Source organism: Syngnathus floridae, chromosome 1 (assembly GCF_059516105.1).
Source record: "Syngnathus floridae isolate MCC-2025c chromosome 1, RoL_Sflo_1.0, whole genome shotgun sequence".
In the NCBI taxonomy this organism is placed as follows: Eukaryota; Metazoa; Chordata; class Actinopteri; order Syngnathiformes; family Syngnathidae; genus Syngnathus; species Syngnathus floridae.
This window is the reverse complement of record NC_142413.1, coordinates 21,411,567-21,431,537: the sequence shown is the minus strand read 5'-3', so window position 1 is coordinate 21,431,537 and position 19,971 is coordinate 21,411,567. Positions and strand designations below refer to the sequence as shown.

General features: G+C 41.5%; 4 protein-coding genes and 1 non-coding gene across 7 annotated transcripts; 4 read left to right on the top strand and 1 right to left on the bottom strand.

Annotated features, from left to right (window-relative positions):
- Nucleotides 1-2,421: 2,421 nt before the first annotated feature.
- Nucleotides 2,422-4,372, top strand: and4 (actinodin4). Its single transcript, XM_088384305.1, has 4 exons — nt 2,422-2,489; nt 2,569-2,613; nt 2,691-2,851; nt 3,192-4,372. The coding sequence occupies exons 1-4, from the start codon at nt 2,435-2,437 to the stop codon at nt 3,990-3,992; spliced, it is 1,062 nt and encodes a 353-aa protein (XP_088240431.1). The 5' UTR covers nt 2,422-2,434; the 3' UTR covers nt 3,993-4,372.
- Nucleotides 4,373-6,017: 1,645 nt separating this feature from the next.
- On the bottom strand, nt 6,018-9,070 carry cops6 (COP9 signalosome subunit 6). The gene is made up of 9 exons (XM_088391996.1): nt 8,912-9,070; nt 8,703-8,834; nt 8,465-8,553; nt 8,322-8,384; nt 7,456-7,503; nt 7,245-7,359; nt 7,077-7,169; nt 6,487-6,587; nt 6,018-6,394 (listed from the first exon to the last, which is right to left on the bottom strand). Exons 1-9 carry the CDS (start codon nt 9,021-9,023, stop codon nt 6,254-6,256), a joined length of 894 nt encoding a protein of 297 aa, XP_088248122.1. The 5' UTR covers nt 9,024-9,070; the 3' UTR covers nt 6,018-6,253.
- A 635-nt stretch (nt 9,071-9,705) lies between these two features.
- fbxl12 (F-box and leucine rich repeat protein 12) lies at nt 9,706-13,579 on the top strand. The gene is made up of 3 exons (XM_088391448.1): nt 9,706-9,902; nt 10,016-10,091; nt 11,156-13,579. The coding sequence occupies exons 1-3, from the start codon at nt 9,802-9,804 to the stop codon at nt 12,197-12,199; spliced, it is 1,221 nt and encodes a 406-aa protein (XP_088247574.1). The 5' UTR covers nt 9,706-9,801; the 3' UTR covers nt 12,200-13,579.
- A 1,570-nt stretch (nt 13,580-15,149) lies between these two features.
- Nucleotides 15,150-19,508, top strand: LOC148404568 (aurora kinase B-like). Of its 3 annotated transcripts, none has more exons than XM_088385961.1 (9): nt 15,150-15,271; nt 15,713-15,751; nt 16,102-16,174; nt 16,251-16,296; nt 16,766-16,954; nt 17,159-17,297; nt 18,055-18,203; nt 18,299-18,473; nt 19,157-19,508. In XM_088385961.1, the coding sequence occupies exons 1-9, from the start codon at nt 15,266-15,268 to the stop codon at nt 19,331-19,333; spliced, it is 993 nt and encodes a 330-aa protein (XP_088242087.1). In that variant the 5' UTR covers nt 15,150-15,265; the 3' UTR covers nt 19,334-19,508. The 3 variants fall into 3 exon arrangements, with proteins under 3 accessions (XP_088242087.1, XP_088242103.1, XP_088242095.1); XM_088385977.1 differs by lacking the exon at nt 15,150-15,271 and adding an exon at nt 15,285-15,418; XM_088385969.1 differs by lacking the exon at nt 15,150-15,271 and adding an exon at nt 15,285-15,422.
- A 221-nt stretch (nt 19,509-19,729) lies between these two features.
- On the top strand, nt 19,730-19,811 carry trnal-aag (transfer RNA leucine (anticodon AAG)). Its single transcript has one exon. It is a non-coding gene; the product is annotated as a tRNA-Leu (tRNA).
- The last annotated feature ends 160 nt before the right edge of the window (nt 19,812-19,971 follow it).

Here is a 19,971-nt window from a genome sequence, read left to right as displayed (position 1 = left end):
ACTTCCAGCGGCCGGCGAGCTCGCGCACCCGCCCGGCACATCCGGGAGGCCGTGCGCACGAGCCAAGTGGCCGAAAATAGCCCCCGCCGAGCGGATCGGCTGTTTATAAGCACCGCGGAGGTGCTCGCGGCGCCTCATTCGACTTCCAGCGGCCGGCGAGCTCGCGCACCCGCCCGGCACATCCGGGAGGCCGTGCGCACGAGCCAAGTGGCCGAAAATAGCCCCCGCCGAGCGGATCGGCTGTTTATAAGCACCGCGGAGGTGGCCGCGGCGCCTCATTCGACTTCCAGCGGGCCGCGAACTCGCGCACGCCGCCCGGTTCAAATTTTCTAAGTGCAACGCACAATGAGATGCATGAGAAACGGCCTTGGTTACCATCACATTTGAAGCGATGAATACGAAGTTAAATTTTATGACTCGGTGTATAAGTCGAGGTCGATTTTTTTCGGTCGGTTTTGGATCGAAAAAGGTCGACCAATACACCGGCAAATACGGTATTTTTAATCTGAGTTATTGTTTAGAGACCTTGTTAAATTTAAAATTGTCAAAATCCTCAGAAATTCAGCCTCGTGTATGTTTTTTTGTTTTGTTTTCTTCAAATTATGTCATAACGATCTGCACTTATTTGGGAAAATAATCAACATTTTTACCACTTTTCTGATTCATTTTACGGGGACCAAATCTGTAATGTAATCATAGTTTACATTTGTGATTTTCTGATCTGTCAATGTGAAATAATGTTCACCTTTTGAATAAAGGGATGGAAATTAAAACATTTTCATCTGATATTTTAGGAAAATATCAGATGAATTGATTATTCAAATAATTGTTGATTATTATAACGGTGTTTCCAATTTGTACATCTGAAATTGGTCAAAAGTGTTCGGCTCACATTGCAAGTGTCACGTGACAAAATTGTAGTTAGCCTCTTAAAGCTCAGGAAAACTAGCAGGTGTTGCCACATGTCAGAAATAATAAGCACTTTTTAGGTGTATACTCATCACCCGTAGATTTTAGGTGGCATGAAGTCGACGTCTGATTTTTTTTTTCTTGTCATCTTGGCAAGTATATTGTGTTAGTCGGCAGCATTTCCCTCCCAGTTGCACTTTTCTCAGCAGGTGTCATGGCTATAATGGCCTCCTTTCCACCCTGGCTCCTCTTTTACTGGCTGTTTTTTTGTTTTTAATTAACGCCAAAGGCCTCATGTATAAAAGTGTACTTACAGAAAGGGAGGTGTGCTATAGGATTCGGTCCCACAAATAGCGGCATCCTATTGGATAGCCGCTTGAGGTTTAGGATGACCTTGACTCACTATTTAACTTGCCTGGCACATTCCGAGCTGTGAGAGACGGCTTCTTGACCCAGGTGAGTGCTTTGAATGCATTTATTGTATTTTATTCACTTGGATTGAATAGTTCATGAAACAAAATGTGGATTATTATGCTTGTAGTTGTAAAATCTACACGGACAATAATAAACATACAATAAATACAAAATAGCATTTGCATGTTTTTTTTTTAAAGACAAATTTGTTTATTGCCATAGATAAAATTTAAAGAAAATAGCTGTTCTTCATAAAATTATGATTTGATGAAGAAAAGAATAATTTAAATATAAAATTATCACATATGACTTAGAAATGTGAAGTTGATATTTGCTAACCTTTATTCTAAATGTTTTATTTTTCTATTCAGTAGTATTTTTTTAAGGCAGACGTTGCAGTGCCTTAAATGGAGTGAATTTCCAAATGTATTGTCTAAAATACAAAGTTGATGTTGATTGGATGACGTTATTTTAATTTCATATTTTCAAAGGCATTTTGAAACTTGATGTTTATTTTGAAAATGAGTTTGGGATACCCAATCTGCCCTCATTTTCTCATGTCATGTTTTCATGACAATCATAATAATAAAGATAACAATAATAACACATGTAATTTTGTAAATGAATTGAGGAACTGTTTTTTTCAGAAACACAAATTACATAAGCTAAATTACAACGCATGGTAAAATTAAAAAGTGCAAGACTTTCTGCATCAAACTTAAATACAAAAAAATGCAAATATCTCAAAACCTGATGTGCAAGAAAACAAGTCAATACATCAGTGTCAAAAATACATCTAAGCACACAAAACCAGATGAATTGATTGATTTTTTTCTGATGAAAAAAAAAGAATTTGCTGTTGCTAGTGTTATCAACTGTTGTTTCCAATATAGTTGGATATCTCTTCCCCAATATATTAATGATTAAAAGATTTGAATGAAATATAGTAAATTGTGATGATGACATAACTAAGTCAATAATTAAAATAAAGTCAGTTATTATTACATTATGGTTGAATAAGTAATCAAGTACGTACTACATGTCGTATGTCCACGTACTGTATCTTCTGTGTTTTCTAAATCCCTTCAACTTGTTGTTTTCAGGGGGCCAGATGATTTCCTCGTTGTTTTTCTTGGCGGCACTTAGCTGTCTAACATGGCTTCCAGGTAAATTAGCATCCTTGTATGTGCATACACGCACCACAAATCTAATCTTGTCAATAAAATGTGTTGTTCCCTCTGGCAGGCTTGCCGGAGGCCAAATCCTTGCTGAGCGCCATCCAGCAGGAAGGTAACCTCATCACTTGATCGCAAGTGAACCGGCCTACTTACTTGGTTCACCTTCCGATCAACACACTTTCTGAACAGGGATGGTTCCGGTCAGTGACGTCGGGATTGATCCGCAGAGAGCCAACGACTTCCTGAGCCACTCCAGGCCCAAGCGAAACGTGGACCCCAAATGGTATCGAGGCAACCCAGACTTCCAGGCCTACTACCGCTACTACAGCAGCATTGGACACACCGAGGGGGTAACACACGCACACACATTCAGATCTAGTCACATGCAATTCTTCTTGTCTTTAACAAGTGGTGAGGCTATTATTGCAGGACATGAAATGTGAGACCACACATGCTCAAAAACACATATTAAACAATGTGGGACTACTTATGCTGAACATTTAATGAGGGAACACACACAGACACGTAGACATATGTAGAAGGACCACACACACGCGCACACGCACTCGCATTTTTTATTTTACTTAGTGGGCCTGAATGTTGAGAGACACAACTTCAGAGTATAGTTACTGATATTTAAAATGTGTTTGAGAAATGTTTTGACTGACTGACTGACTGTGCATTGTGCAGCTGTACGAGATTGACAAATTGAGGCTGTTGTACCAGCAGATGAGGCACTTGGAGCACACGTACGGCCCCAACGCCTCATACTTCCAGAACAAACTGGGGGTCCCTCAAATTATGTGTGACCCCACCACAGACAAGAAGTGCAAGGTGGTCGCCCCTCCTCCCCCACCGCCCATGAAAGGTTTCCCTAGAGCCACCGAGCCGCCGCCCACCGAACTTCCTCCCCTTCCCCATGCCCCCGCCATATCCCAGGCGGATGTGCTCTACCTGTGCAACAGCAAGGACCCCCTGTGCAAGCCCCACATTGTCTACCTGCCCACTGGCGCCGTGCCCGTCCTCTGTGACCCGCGTTACCACCCCCACTGCACTCCCCAGAAGGCTCCGCCCGCCCCGGCCGTGGCGCCCCCGCCGCCGCCCCCTCCCCCAAAGAATTATGCGCCACCGCCCATCCTTGTCAAAAAGTCTTACCCGCCGGCCCCCATCCTCACATTTAAAGGCATGGAGGTCGACTGCGACCCGTACTGGGATCCCGACTGCCTCATCGACCACCCACCCAGAGCCATCAAGGGAAAAGTTATGGGGCCCCCACCCCCTCCGCCGCCCCCACCTGTAAAAGAGGAGAAGGAGGAACCTGTAGAGGAACCTGCGCCTCCTCTGCCTCCAATCCAGAAGAAGGGTTTCCCCTTCCCTTTCTACTACCCCCAAATGCCCTATGACCCCCGTGCTGATCTGTACGACCCTGTTCGCTTCCAGTACCCTCAACCAGAAGCACCTGCAGACGAGCCCGAAGACGAGACCCAATAGGGCGTCGGCCTTCAAAACTAATCGGACTCTGGTTGAAAACGTTGCATGTTGATGATGAATGATGAGGCAGTGGGTTCCCAACCACATTTTTACAAGTGTGTGCGTTGGGGAAATATCCAGTTTCACTTGACTGATCTGAAAATTGTAATTTATTTACCACAAAGTGTATCTATCTTCATGTATCTATGCCAGTGACGCAAAGAGACAAATACTCTCCCACTCGATGTCAGAAGGCCCAATTAACCTGTGTGGTGGTTGCCATTCATCCAACAGAATAACTTTGTGTTCAACTGCACAGGCCCAGATTTGACAACAAAGTGCATTTATGAGTAAACTGAGACAAGATAATCACCATTGCAGTAAACGTTTTTGAAATTCCTTGTTGTGCTGTGAGATTTTCTAGTAAATAAAAGTGATTTGGCTCAGATAAAGGTTGGGAAACACTTTTCCTGAGACCACGTATACAGGGTTAGTTTTTAAAAGCTATCTATTCCAAGCTCACCCTCCCCAAAAAGATTGATACTTGGAGGAGCCACACTTTAGCTTATTTTTGCACTTGCAGCAGATGGCTAAAGGGGGCAGTGTGAATATTCTCCTAGTCCTTATAATGACCACAGGTGTAGGTGATTGGGTTGGGAGTGAAAGGTCATGTAGTTTTTACCACTGAGCCTCGGTCACTGGGCGACTCAGTTATTCGGATATTTAGGACTCTTGCACAAGTGTATAAAACATTATTTTCCCAATTTGTGCCCATTTTGGTCATTAAGTGACATTTTGAGAAGAAAGCAACCCATACTACACCGGGAAAGGAAAACTGTGAGGACAATTGCCTGGCTGAGGGACAAGTGCGTAAAAATATCTCCTATGCAGCGACTACTGGGACAGAGGTTAGTCGCTACAATACTTAGAGACTATAGATGCATTAAGATGGTGACCAAACACTGCTTTTGTCAAAATGAAGCTCCTTAACTTATTTCAACATAGTTCTTTGGTACTGAGATGCCACAAGATAGCAGCAAAGCATTCTGTTTGTTCTAAATGCACATTAATGTGGTTCCTTGACACGGTGATGTCACAAGGTAGTGCCAAAGTACTATGTTTGGGTAAATACAGCTCCTTGCCTGGCGTTCCTCAGAACCACAATGGCATCAAAGCATTGTGTCTATCTAAAATTCTAAATGAATCTCTCACTTGAATCTAGTTCCTTGGCACCAAGAGGCTACAAGATGGCACCAAAGCAATACTTTTACTGTGCCTTTATCACAAGAATAGTGGGAAAAAAAATAACATTCTTTCAAATCTTTAATTAGAAATTTCTGAGAATGTAGCAGAAAGCTGAAAAACATCTGATGATTTGACTTGTGACACTTCATTTGATTTCGCAGTTGTGTGTTTAGAAAGAAAAAAAAAAAGCGCTTTGCTGGACATTGCACGAAATCAAATTGGCACACATGGTGCTATAGTTATGCTCCAGAAAGCACAAGTCAGTTACTGATTTCAAGGACACAAACCTGCATTTTCCCATCCTCACAAATCAGCATTTTGGTAAGTCAGTTTTATATGGATATATATATATATATATATGGATCGATAAATTAGGGCTAGGGAGCCTTTCTCCTGAACAAACAAGTGCTTACCATACCATTTGTGTTATATGCTTTGGTTTTTTGAGGATCAAAAGCTCACATGAGCCTTAGGTCGCCCAGCCTTGAGTAGAGCATTAAGCAAACAATGTAATTTATTGCTGGTTGTGTTTTGGCTTCTCCCCTTGAACACTACATGGGGTCATTAAGTTGAGTTCCGCTATACATTTATATGGTGGAAAACCGCTGACCTGTCCACCGGAACCAACCTCCCTCCTCCTCAACACACAGGTTGTCAAACAGCAGGGAGACGACTTTAAACAACAAAAACTATTTTTCTTTTTTTTTTTTTTCCCCCTACATCGCCGGACATTTCATGAGCTTTAATAAAAATAAAAAAAAAAGTTATGTTAGAAAACACGTAAAAGAGAGTGGTCGCATGGAAAAACAGACAGTAAATCTTTTATTACATACAGAATGATCAAATTACAATAAAAGGGGTGAATAAAATATGTTCATGTCCAGTGGTAAACAAGCGCCTCTGTTCACTGGTGTCGCTAAATGCTTTGGGCTTCACTTGATGCAGGGTTGGAAAGCTGCAGTGGCTTGAGCAGCGACTTGATGCCATCCTCCCAATAAACCAAAACAAATAAACAAAAACAAACTAATGTTGGCGCATCAGAAGAAAAGTCCTCTCATCCTACGACCGATGCCCTGTCGGTCGTACAGGACGTTGAACTTGTTGATAAATTGGTTCATGCTGTTGCAGGACTTGGTGATGGTGCCCAAGTAGGCCATGAGGCCCACGTCGTTGCATTGCTGCAGGTCAATGCAAAATGGCAAGATTGGAAATGTACATGGTGGAATTTATGGACACAAGTGAAATAAAATGAACAAAAGGAGGGACTTACGTCATAGAAGTCTGTTTTAAACTTAATAGTGCTGAGGACTGGCAGTCTGTGGCACAGAGCGTTTGCTTCTCGCAAGATTTCGTGGTTGAAAGGAACCTCTCCTGGTGGACAGGAAAAACAAAAGGACAAAAACATTCAAGCATTAAGATTAACGTCAAAGAGTGGGCTAACAGAAATGGCATGTGTTGTTAAAACAACCAAATTGATGCTGTTAACTTAATGTGAAGGCTAATTAGTATCTACTGTCAGACTGACTCACCAAACAATGCATGAAATGACTTATGATATTGCCACACTGATTGGCTGAGTTAGGAGTTAAGATGAGTTGAGGTGTTATTATAAGTTCCACTAGAGTTCTAGTTACATCAATATGATTGGCTGCTGCATCCGGGCAGCTTCGCCACAAATTTATAATAACGCCTCAGCTACAGAGTCTGTAACATCAAACAAAAGTTGTAATGGGGTTTGAGGGGGGGCAGTGAGGGACCTCCGCTTAATGACATGCTTAAAAAGGGACTTTTTAAGTTCAAAAGCAGAAAGAAGTAACAAGCCAGACATTCAATGTCCGTCAACTAACGAGGGCTTCTCACCCGTTTCCACGGCTTTGACGTACTCAAGGATGATCTTGACGCGACTGTGTAGCATCTTGATGGCACTGTGCTGGGCGATGAGGTGCTCAGCCACTGTGACGGGAAGCACAGGAAATACATTTCAGAAGCGGAGTTCAAGCATTTCCGTCAGATTCTGTCTTCTTTTACCTGTGGAGTTCTCGCCCGTGCCGGTAGCCGTCATGCGGGCAACGTGGTCCACACCAATCCTCTCTGCTTCTTCCGTGGCCAGAGTGTAGTTCAGCTCGGCAAACAACATGGTGGCCTGCGTTAATGCGAGGGGAAGGAGAAAAAAAAACTGTGAGGAAAAAAGGCTAAGCAAAAGGGTCCCTTTCGTAAATTTATTGGTGAGAAGGGTTACCTCGCCACTGATGATATCAATGACTGATTCAAAAACACTCACGGGTAGCTGAGGAAGAACACAAAGACGAAATGGATAGACGAGTCAGCATTTCTTTACATGCTATATCGGTCTGGCCTTACTAAAAATGAGGACTGGCTAACAGTTAGCTCGTACAAGGGAGAGTTGTTTTGTACTGCCACTTGGTGTTGACTGAAAGTGACATTTCGGAATTTGATGTCATTGTGAGTCGAAAGCAAGTGGCAAAATGGCCACCCCCTGAGATAGATAAAAACAGTTGGCTTTTTCCACTAAATTTGAATTTTAAAAAGGCAACATTAATTAGAATACCGTGTTTGGACTATTGAGGGCTTGTGGAACATTATTGTATCAAAAATGTACTCGTTTTCTCCTTTTGTGAGGCAACATCAGCTAAAAATACACTAATTCGCTGACGCAAACAAAACTCTTACGCCAGGCCCCGCCCATAATACCCACATACAGTACAAATCAAAAGTGAAGAATGGAAATAGCAACCTCAAGTGGACAAAAATAATACCTGCACCTCCCATGCACATTATTGCAGTGTGTGTTGGTATTAGTGTGGATTAAAACAATCAATTTTATTCAATTACTCTGTGGGATAATACTGTATAAACGGCATAAACTGTGTTTCACAAAAATTCAAGATTCATTTGCCTTTATTTCAGCATGAGCCTAACCTACAAGACCAAATCATTTATGTAAAATAAATGCTATGGATTATTGTTTAAATGCAAATGAACGGTCATGGCAAATAAAATAAAACTTGAATTCATCACTAAAATACCTTATCTCCTGTTGTTTCTTTATAAAAAAAAAAAAATTGAATGGAAATTGCAACTCACATCAGTGTGTTTGGTCATCGGGTTAAGTTTGAGGAAGAGCGGACTCTCAATGATCTCACACACCTGACAGGAGAGGAAAATGACAATTGAGGTCAACACATTTAAAGGGTGACAGAGGATCCTTGTTTCATTCACGTGCCCACCTGCTTGTGAATGTGAATGTCGGAAGCGTCAGGAGGACCGCCTGTAGTGTACCAACCCAAAAACTCCATGTCTTTGAAGACTTGCTTGACTATGACATGAAAACCACAGCACATGCAACATGACATTTTAATCATGACGGCTGCTAAGCTCCTAAAAAAACATACAACTAACAAGTTTGTGCACAGTTCCAAATCTCTTACAGGACATGAAATTGTTTCACCACCCAACACAACTCACACTGCTCCTCCTTGGTGTAGTAGTACTCCTTGTCAATGTGCACTTTGTCGTCCGTCGTCTGTGATAGAAGCTCAAAGGAGTTCATCACCTCAATGTTTCGCCCCTCCTGCTTCCCGATGAGAGCACCGATCACTGAGGAAAGAATAATCATATGCGGGACAACAGCTACAGACATGCTTTGCACACAGCCTCAGCGGTGGGACACATACCTTGCATCGGTCGTCCTTCCTGTGAGCGGATGCGTATCCAGTGGTCTGATATGTTGAGGATAACCAGAGGGTGCAAGGCCACCGAGACGCTGCCAGTCATCCCGGAGGCCATAACACTGGGACTGGCTACGGATGCAGAGAGACAAGCTAAATGTCCACAAGTTCATGTCTCAACAGGAATCCCACACAGTACAGGTCACAAAAATTTCAAGTGTTTACAGAAGAACAACATTACTTGATCGTTGGTCGGGATTTGGCGAACTGTTACTAACTTCATATTGAACAGAATAAACATTCAAAACATGCAGGGAATATTGCCTCAAACTAGTTCATGTGTTGACAGCTTTACAGCACTGCCGCCTGTGTCACCAAACACGCACCAGGAGCGCTAACCCCGCTTATTCGTAAGCAGAAACAGACAATTACACCTTTTAAAACTAGCACAACAATTTTCCTGCGTGACCTTATCGCGGTAGTAGGAAAAGTAATTGAATAAGTGCTAAACGACTCGCCTGCCCCGTCCACTTCCATTCCACCGCCGTTGCTGGTCGCCATCTTGTCCGGTGAACGGCGCATGCGCAAATGGGACGTTAAGGATGTAAGCGAGCATGACTGTGAGCTTCGAAAAAATAATATACTATTAATAATCAAAATAAGAAGAATATTATTCAACACTTAAGTGTTCAAATGAGTATAGGGTGTCAGTAATTTTTAAAATTATAAATATAACACAATTTTAATTAAACACAATAAATTGACTCATTTAGACTAGGTCCTTTCGACTGGTCGAAATTTCCGGGGGAGTTTTCATAAGGGAGCACCTGATGCGCTTCAACATATTTTGTTCGTGCTTAAAAACAGGGAAAAGGTGTTAACGGTTTTTGTACACAATGGATGAACTTCCAACGTGTAACCTCGACTACCTTCCAGAAAACATTTTGATTGACGTGCTTTCATATTTGAGCGTGCGCGAGCTTGTCAGAGCTGGGAGGTGAGAGCGAGTAAAGCTTGAGTCTTCAAAAATAAATCTTGCCCGTTGTCATCCTGTGTGGAATATTTGTCACATGATTTAAAGATACGTGTGGTGTTAAAATGTCCTTTCAGAGTGTGTAAGAGATGGAGACGTCTTGTAAAGGATCAAAAATTGTGGAGACTTGTCGACTTGACAGCGTGGAAAGGGGTAAGAAAAACGGAGCAATAAATCATCGCCTTGAGACCCCTAATTCTTTATATCCATCGAATCAAAACTAAATAATTCAGCATTTGTTTGTGTACTTTAACTACTCTAAAATGAAAAGCAGAGTGGATTTCCAACACATAAGTACCTTGTATTGCATTTTCTGTAATGATTGTGTATTGTAATAGTTTAATGTGTAGTTAACGAAAGCTATTGACATAACTAGGAACTTATTAAAATATCAGAACTTTATTTGAGGTTAACAAGGAAAAAGTCAAACATGGGCTCGAATATGACTGGCTAATTCTGACCCAAGGTTATTACAGTCAACAAAAGCAATCTAATTAACTCAAACAACTGTTACCTTATCAAAGTCGAAATGAAGCTGCTTATAAAATGAAACGACATTTTACGCTTATAAAGATAACTAGTTGTAATTATAGGGAACTGTTCATTTTCGTCCTTGTCAATTAACCACATATTCTCTTGTGGTTTATTTTACATATATTTATTTTGGTATTACTATTACCGCACGGAAGAAGGAAGGTTGGTAATTGTAGTAGAAAACAATATTTAATGACCTTATCTTGCACTTGGTCTCCCAAAATACTTCGTACATGAAAACCTAAAACTAGTTAAAACTAAAATGAAGCATTTTTTTGTGAAAGAAACCCTAATAAAATGTAATAATAAACAGTCCCACCCTAAAATCAAGAAAAGCTAAGAGAACTTTAAGAAAAAGACAAAGCAACATAAAATTAACTAAAATAAAACATCCCAAACTATTATAACCCTGTTCTGAACACAGCCACAGAGAACTTTAAGAAAAAGACTAAGCAAAATAAAATTAACTAAAATAAAAAATCCCAAACTATTATAACCCTGTTCTGAACACAGCCACATCCGACCTTCTCCAAGATTCCCCCCCCCCATTTATTCATATGGGAAATGTCATATTAATGGTGGAAATTAATTATTTGGCCTCTTATTTAGATAATAAAAATCTGATATTGGAACAAGGGTGTGTAGACATTTTATATTTGCTCTCTCTCTCTCTTCTCAATAAGATGACATCACGTATCCTGTGGGTCCTTCTGCGCCAGTATCTGGGTTGTGGACTACGGTACTTACGCCTTCGGGGTTTGCTTCTCTCCGTCCGAGGCGGCACCTTCCTCTCCGAGGCTTGGCTTAAAGCTTTGTCCACAAAGTGCCCCCGCATGAGCAAGCTCTACCTTCTGCATGCCGACTTGAGAAGCCTCCCCAGTTGCCAGCTCCTGCCGCCATCCTTGAAGGTGCTGGAGCTGCAAGGCTGTGAGCTGCCTCAGGGTTTCTTCAACCAGGATCCGCCCACTTCGTCTCAAGAGGCGACTTCCAGCGCCAAACAGAAAGGAACGAGACATTGCGTACCGTCTGGGATTTCTATTGAATGTTTAATCCTCAACAATGTTCCCTCTTTTAAGGACCAACACCTGCAGAGTCTTACATCTTGGGAGAGGCTCAGTCGACTGGAGCTGTGCGACACGTTTCGCGTGACTGCAAACGGACTCCGAGGCTGTGCCGCCAAGGAAGGAGTCTGTGGCTTGGAAGGCCTATTCCGCCTTAAGTTTCTGGAAATGAGCATCACCACGCGACAGGGCTACCAAAGGCCAATGGCCTCCTTAGGTTTAGAAACGGGATGGCTCGGGCTGGAGGAGCTCAGCCTCGGCGGCAAGGAGGTGGCGCCAGGGTTCCCCTATGCCAGCCGCTTGAAGGACCTGAAGCGCCTCTCCCTGAAGGCCTGCACTCTCGACGAGTTGCAGGTGGTGCACAACTGCAAAATGCTGCGCGGTCTCCCCGGCTTCCTCAGACTGGAGTTTTTGGATGTGGTCTTCCAGCCGCGCCGGTGCTCACCTGAGAGGGCGGGCGATGGCGAAGGGGAACAGGAACAGGAGGGCGAGGAGGAGGTTGCGGACTCTGATAAGGGTGACAACGGCAACAATGAAAACAAACCGGATAAACTGATCCGAAATCTGCGCCGCTTGCTAGCTGTCATGCTGCCGTGCTGCACGCTGACCTTCAACAATTGCTCTGTTCAACTCAATTCAAATCTTGGCTCAAATTTATTTATATAGCGCTTTCACAGCTGACGCAGCTCTAACAAAGCTCTCACTGTACACCAAACTTAAAATAAAAATAGAATCATAGATAACCAAACAAAATCCTCACTGATCAAAATACATTTTTCTATTTCCCTCTCGCTGCACAAGTCTTTTTGAAGCTGGTCGTGGGTGAGAGAGGAGCACATTTTAAGACCGGTATGAGTGCACCAAGATCTTAAATGTCGCAAGCTCAAGTGTTATGTCACTCATGTTTGCTTCAAGCTGAGTTGAAATTTAAAAAATAACGAAAATCGAAGATTTTAAGCAATTGGCTGGCAACCACCTCAGGGTGACCCCGGCCTGCTGCCCGATGGCTGCTGGGATGGGCTCCAGCGTGCCCGCAAACCCCCGTGGGTCAGGCGGTATGGAAAATGGATGGATGAAAATTTTGAACAAGTAATTGTATTTGCCAATGGTTCAGCCGATGGTCAGTAACACACGCACGCAGTGGAATACTGGTAAAATTGTCCTTCCCTAAACATAGGCATCACTCGCTTCAATTAACTTCTTAGCACCGACTTTCATCTTTCTCCATATCACCTCCACGATGTGTTAGTCCAACATTTGAATTCTTTGTGGTCCCACTCTGTGCCATAAAATTCCAAGAGCGTTGGCTGTTGCTGCCCATGTTACTGGCTGAAAAACTACTGCCGTATTTGATCTCACCCACATCCAAGTTTTTCACAGGAGGGTACATTAAGCGAAGCATCCGAGTTGACGAAACAATCATAATTCTGCAACATGTACCGTAATTTCTAGGAAATTTTATTTTTTTTCCATTTTCTGTCACGCATGTCCCCACGAGGGTCGCGGGCGTGTTGGAGCCAATCCTAGCAGTCATCGGGCAGTAGGCGGGGGACACCCTCAACTGGTTGCCAGCCAATCGCAGGCCACACAGAGATGAACAGCCATCCGCACTCACACCTACGGGCAATTTGGAGTGCTCAATCAGCCTACCATGCATGTTTTTGGGATGTGGAAGGAAACCGGACTGCCCGGAGAAAACCCACGCAGGCCCGGGGGGAACATGCAAACTCCATACGGGGAGGGCCGGAGGTGGAATCGAACCCTAACTGTGAGACGGACGTGCTAACCAGTGTGCTAACCAGTGTGCCACCAAGCCGCCCGGAAATAGAACTGTAAAGATTTAGATTATGTCGTACTGCATTAATTGAATGACTCTGCTGCTCAGTCTGGTGTGTTCAACTTGGCCGCTAGGAGGCAGTATAAAACATACATTACTTGACAAACGCACCACTGAATGTTACTGAGTGAGATGTTTTATACGTGTGGTCTTTTTGGGTTTGGACTGTCAAAACTTCATGTTTGTACATATAGTATGACTTATAAAAACGCTTGCAGTTGTTTTCTTTATCTTCTACATCCATTGTAGTCTCAGTATAGGGTTATTTCCCACATTCAATGACAATTTAAACTTCTAAGATGCAGAGTAGAAGAATTCTATTTTAAATGGACGCATTCTGTTCTGTTAAAGATCTTTGATGACTACATAATCTGTGTGCATATTACAGAAGTCCACAAAGCTTCATGAAGGCTGACCATCCTATCTGGTTTTCCAATTAAAATAATGGCACACGTTATTGATTATCTTCCTTTAATTCATACAAATATTTGACAATTCAATTCGATTTCAGCACGGTAAATGGATTTAATGAACTGAAACGGCTAAACTAACGGTCTGAAACGGAACTTGATTGGGGAAAGGACTTCTTCATGTTTGCACTTGGCCTCAACTCGTGAAGCAGCACACTTTCTGCCTAACTCGACAGTGACAGTTGACCAAAGTTTAATGATTTAATGATAACTTTGACAACTTGGCTGAAAATTGCCTCCATGCTGCCCGTCGTAACGATTACATTTTTACTTCTTTCTACTTCTTCTCTGTTTTGTGGCAGTTTACCACCCGATAGGCATTACCACCATATACTGGGTCGAAAGTTATGACGAGCGATCCGCCAGACACACACTAAAGACCGAATATATGGAGGTAGTTGGGGTCAAAGTTTTTGTACTTGAAAAAACAAAACTCGTACTTGAAAAAATAAAACTTGAATCTGAAAATAAAGGTGCTGAGCTTAATACTTGAAAAATAAAACAATGTATTGAAAATAAAAATATTTGTTTGAAAGTTTTTTCGAGTTGAAAATAGTTTTGCTTCACCTTGGTAATTATTTTGAATAAAATATTTCTTAAATCTCCTTAAATAAAGCAGCTTAAATCTCTTTTGGTGCTCAAGAAAGAAAAAAAATCAGTACCATTAAATACTTATTTTCTTAAATGATTTTTGTTTTGTCCCTAGGTGTGAGTGTGAGTGCGGTTGGTTGTCTGTCTCTGTGTGCCCTGCCATTGGCTGGCAACCAGTTCAGGGTGTCCCCCGCCTACTGCCCGATGACGGCTGGGATAGGCTCCAGCACGCCCGCGACCCCCGTGGGGACTAAGCGGTTCAGAAAATGGATGGATGGATGGATGAATTTTTGTTTTGCGCACAAGCACAGAATGCACACTTAGTGTGTGAAAGGTTTGTCAAAACTATCAATTCAATCAAATGATATTGCTATTAATATTTTGCTAATATTATTATTTTGCTAAAACCTGTGGCCATCTGCAGTGGTGTGACGAGTGCCATCACCGCTTTCGCCTGACACAGGTGAGGTTCTTGACGTAACATCTGGGATTTCCCACTTTCGTAGAACGCAGCATTTAGTTTTGTTTTTTTTTTCAAACAAATTTTTTACTCGTAAGATACGAAACGCTTGTTATTTATTAATTATTATTTTTCCATAAATTATTTTTAAACCTACTGTACATAGCAACGGAAGGTGGAATGTTTTTTTTTTTTTTGGTACATTCACAACGTCTCGGTTTTTTTCTTTCCATCTCTCCTGGCCAATGGAAACTCTCGATGTGTAACACGCCGGCCAATCAGCTTAGCCCGTCTTGTCATTTTGAAAAAGTTGGCGGAAGTGATCGTTCTGAGGAAGAGTTAAGACACTATAAAACTGCCAATTTCACGCAAAGATGCAGGTAACGTGTATTATTTTCGTATCGTAATTGTAAAACAATCCAGTCCTTGTGCTAATTCCGAGTTATTACAGTTTCACCTAGTTCATACAGCGTGTTGTCGATGATAATAACGTCGTTTGCGACCTAGTCGTTATTTACAGCTGTTCCGTATGTATGTCCTTTGTTCATGATAATCGCATTTAAAAGGGCAGTTATCTGCAAACATTGTAGTGATTGCTAATCGTTGCCATTATTGGTTCATGTCCTGGCACATAATACATATGCATTCACTTTTTGCACTGTGTATAATGTAGCCTTCACTTGTATGTTACCAGACGACTGACAATATATTACGAACAATTCATGTTAAACTGTCTTAAAAAATGTTGATTTGTAATTTTGGTTGCTAACCAATTGCATTAAAATCTGAAGGACGATTAAGTAACATGTATTTCTCTATAGGAGAAAGAAAATCACGAGCCAAGGGCTTTCCAGCAACAGGTAAAATGAAAACATGCGGTGAACTAACATGTTGGTGTTGTAATTCTGCAGTTGTATTGAAATCTAGTGGATCCTTATACGTCTGTGTGTGTGTTTTACATAACAATGTACCTCTGTACTATTGAGCCATTTATTTTACAATTACAAATTATTAACATCAAAAGTCAACATTTATGGTACCCAAGAAGATGGTGTAAATTAAATCCACACAAGTGTATATTTATTTACTATTACATATATGTATTTTTTCTTTGTCCTGCAAACAAAATGTCCGTGCAGAAATGTGATTCTACTTGGAGCATCTTGAGTCAAGATGGTAATTCATTTCTGCTTTTTACACGTTTGACTAGACCTCGAGCATCCTGGCTGGCCCACAACGTGTTCGGGTTAGACCGGGACGAGCCACAGACAAAAATGTTATGGGTAATGTGAGCCCCCTTTAAAAAATCAATTGTGAATTTTGCAATTACTTGACTGATAAAGTGTATATCAATTTCAGAACCTGTAAGACAATATGTTGGTTCATCCTCCAGTTTGGTTCCAAAGTAAGTACACAGCAATCCCCTTTCTCACAGAGTTTTGTGTTAAACATTTATGGATGTTCTTCTGTTAAAATTCATTTAAAATAAGTTTTGAATTTATTTTTAAAGTAGTTGTCAATGTGATTACAGTAGGTTTTGGCAACATTTAAATGATTGCAGATTCTCTTTTTTTTTAGAGGGCAAGGTAAAGTTTCCATGGTTTGGTAGGAATAAAGTAGTTTGGTCATCAGTAAATCTGCAACACTAAGTGGCACATGAGTCTGAGGTTATATTATTCCATGAGAAAAAATGAAGCTTCATGGCGAAGGTTTGCCTTCACTTTTTTGTAACTGAATTCTTCACATTGTTTGAGGCGCAGCCCTCAATGTTAGCTAGTTGTTGTTGTTTTTTTTGTTGTTTTTTTTGTTTTTTACCAATCCACTCTTGACCCCCCCCCCCCTATTTTTTTTTTTTATTCTTTTTTTACAAACAGGCAGATCAGTATTGAAGACTTTGACATCGGTCGACCACTGGGGAAAGGCAAGTTTGGCAATGTGTACCTCGCCAAGGTGAAGAAGCTGCAAGCCATTGTAGCTCTCAAAGTGTTGTTCAAGTCCCAGATGGAGAAGGAGGGTGTAGAGCACCAACTCAGAAGGGAAATCGAGATCCAGGCTCACCTCAAGTAAGTGTCTTCTTCTGTATTTGATTTTGCCACATTGACTAAACACTACAGTAGAATTCTCTACAGTCAAATACAATCCTTTCTGATCCAATGCTGCTGTTTTTAACAAAAACAATTCTATATTTTATGATAGTCATGCTGTGAAAATCGTTAGTGGAAATATTACTGTATTGATAAATATTTGTGTTTTTTTTACCCCTTCAGGCATCCCAACATCCTTCGCTTTTACAACTATTTCCATGACCGTAAGAGGGTGTTTTTGGTGCTGGAGTATGCGCCACGTGGCGAGTTATACAAGGAGCTCCAGAGATTAGGACGCTTTGACGATCAGCGCACTGCCACTGTAAGCCATTGTGCTATGAACCGAGCCGCGATCATTTGGTCAGTGGCGATGGTGTCATTCTGAATGATCGTCTCATGTTTGCAGCATTTCCATTTTTTTTTTTTAAATTAGCTTTTATTTCGTTTGGACTTTAGTTTGTTTTAAGTCATTTTTAGAGCAGGTGTGTTGGGTTTGATTACTTAAATGTAGTTTCGGATTAGTTTTAATTTAAAGTCATGTCACTATCCACAGGCCGGCTCAGTCAACTGTTGGTATAGTTTTGGTTTGTTTTATTAACACAAATTGTGGCTGCTGTTATCTTTTTCAAACACACTCGATCTTTAATGATTTTTTAAAAATAAAGGTATTAGTGAGGATCCATTTCTCAAATTTCTCCCCACATACCAATGACCGACCGTTAAATAGGTCATCTTAAAATCTGTAAAGTATTATTACATATGAACCGTGCGCTCTATGGGACCAGAAAAACCTCAACCAATCATTGTCGGCGTGAATGGTCAGTCAATCTGTTTTTCGGCTTTTATTTCCTTGTTGATATCTATGCTCGCTCATGTCACTGCATCAAGTACTGCGCATGCGTGTAACGTGACTAAAGAAACAGACAAATAAGCTCTGATATCTGAGCTGTCAGAAAGTTCGTCTGTAATGCCTTCATATGTTAGTTTGTTTTGCTCGCCTTTGATCACTAAATTAATCGTGTTTCTTTTTTTTCCACAAGTGGTTAAAGTTCTGAATACATTGCTGTTTGCATTTCCAGCTTATGGAAGAGATCTCCGATGCACTGCTGTACTGTCATGCAAAGAAAGTGATCCATCGTGACATCAAACCAGAGAATCTACTACTTGGCTACCGTGGAGAGCTGAAAATTGCTGATTTTGGTTGGTCAGTTCATGCACCTTCGCTCAGGTATGCAGCACCTAACAAATTGTAAAACGTTTTGAAACTGATTTGTTTTGAAGCCGCGATTGCATACTTCATGTACCGTATTGATATTTGTGCAGGCGGCGCACGATGTGCGGGACGCTGGACTACCTTCCTCCTGAGATGATTGAGGGCCGCACACATAGTGAGAAAGTGGACCTGTGGTGCATCGGGATCCTCTGTTATGAGTGTCTTGTGGGGAAACCTCCCTTTGAATCTTCTTCTCATGTTGATACGTACAAAAGAATCACCAAGGTGGGTCATGAACAATCAGCCTTCTTATTATATACCTTTTTCAGGCAAAATTGCAGCCTCAGTCATTCATAACAGAAGATCAAGAATTTGTCTTGACATAAATTGGTGAAACCAAATTTAGAGATTTCTAATTCATCAACATACACGCAAATAGAATGGGCTGGTAGTCGTGCGCTCTGAATCTGACGGTGATTTGTCGTGCTATACACTTAGTGAATGGACTGCCATTTGTATAGCGCTCTTTTACTGTTTGTGTTCAAAGCGCTTCACACTGCTTCCTCATTCACCTACTGTTATCGCCATCAAGAGCACCTAGTGTTTCGGTGTCTTGCTCAAGGAGACTTCGACATGGTCACAATGGCTAGGGATCAAACCCGAGAAATTTGGTTTGGATCTTTGGTTAGAGTATGAACATTTTACGCATTTATTAGTAAATGAGACTCGATGTGCTATGGTTTGCTAAAAAGCCCCAGTTCAAGTAGTAAGTCCTCAAATTGCATCACTGACTAAAACAGAAGGGGGTGGATGGGGGGGCAGATGATTTGAACAGAAGTGGCCAGCATCCTGGCGGAGAAGGTGCAGAAAAGTCAAAACTGCAACTTAGCTCATTATTATGGGAGGGTGAAAGCAAAATCCACCGTAGGATCATGAACCATCCCAAATTCTTTTCCATTCTTGTGCAGGTGGATCTGAAGTTCCCAAGCATCATTTCAGAAGGTGCACGCGACCTGATCGGCAAGCTGCTTCGCCACTGCCCCGCCGATCGTCTATCGCTACAGTGTGTCATTGATCACCCGTGGGTCCGTAACAACTCTCGGCGGATCTTACCCCCCCCTGTTTGTCCTACCAAAACCTCATGAGCTCAATCCAAGCTTCCTTTATGTTTGTGATGGGTGTACTATATTCTCTGTCCTGCATTTTTTTTTAGTAAATGTCCTGCTATTGGGTCTTCAGGTATTCTTCATCTTGTATCTTCTACAGAGTGATGTTTTAATTTATGGGTGCATATCAATAAATAAGTATTGTGGAAATTTTCATTTATGTATTCATTAGTTAAATTCAACATGGGAAACCTTGTTTATTTTTCAGAATGTTAATTCTTATGCAGTTTTTTAGTGGAAATAATATTGATAGATTTTTGCTATGATTAAAATTCAAAATAAATTTGCATATTCATATTTTTTACAATATCGATTTTACCAACTTGATTATATAAAACCGAGATATCTTGAGTATTTTACTTCTGAATTGAAGAGGGTAGCGTGGCCGAGCGGTCTAAGGCGCTGGATTAAGGCTCCAGTCTCTTCGGGGGCGTGGGTTCGAATCCCACCGCTGCCATGAGGTTTTGTTGTCACACTCATTTATGTCAATTAGAGCACGGAAATCCAAAGTATTTTACTCTGCGACGATTCAGTTTCACTGCAGGTCTCCTAACGCCAAGAATTGTTGAGATAGAACGTGATAAAATGTCTGACTGTTGTGAAACATTGCTGTTCGA

Coding starts and splice junctions, on each gene's coding strand:
- and4 (XM_088384305.1), top strand. CDS start 2,435: ATGATTTCCTCGTTGTTTTTCTTGGCGGCACTTAGCTGTCTAACATGG. Junction 2,614..2,690: donor GAGCGCCATCCAGCAGGAAG/GTAACCTCATCA, acceptor CTTTCTGAACAG/GGATGGTTCCGGTCAGTGAC. Junction 2,852..3,191: donor GCATTGGACACACCGAGGGG/GTAACACACGCA, acceptor TGCATTGTGCAG/CTGTACGAGATTGACAAATT.
- cops6 (XM_088391996.1), bottom strand. CDS start 9,023: ATGGCCTCCGGGATGACTGGCAGCGTCTCGGTGGCCTTGCACCCTCTG. Junction 8,554..8,702: donor CTACACCAAGGAGGAGCAGT/GTGAGTTGTGTT, acceptor TTCATGTCATAG/TCAAGCAAGTCTTCAAAGAC. Junction 6,588..7,076: donor CGTCAAAGCCGTGGAAACGG/GTGAGAAGCCCT, acceptor CCTGTCCACCAG/GAGAGGTTCCTTTCAACCAC.
- fbxl12 (XM_088391448.1), top strand. CDS start 9,802: ATGGATGAACTTCCAACGTGTAACCTCGACTACCTTCCAGAAAACATT. Junction 9,903..10,015: donor GAGCTTGTCAGAGCTGGGAG/GTGAGAGCGAGT, acceptor ATGTCCTTTCAG/AGTGTGTAAGAGATGGAGAC. Junction 10,092..11,155: donor ACTTGACAGCGTGGAAAGGG/GTAAGAAAAACG, acceptor CTTCTCAATAAG/ATGACATCACGTATCCTGTG.
- LOC148404568 (XM_088385961.1), top strand. Junction 17,298..18,054: donor ACGATCAGCGCACTGCCACT/GTAAGCCATTGT, acceptor TTGCATTTCCAG/CTTATGGAAGAGATCTCCGA. Junction 18,474..19,156: donor CGTACAAAAGAATCACCAAG/GTGGGTCATGAA, acceptor ATTCTTGTGCAG/GTGGATCTGAAGTTCCCAAG.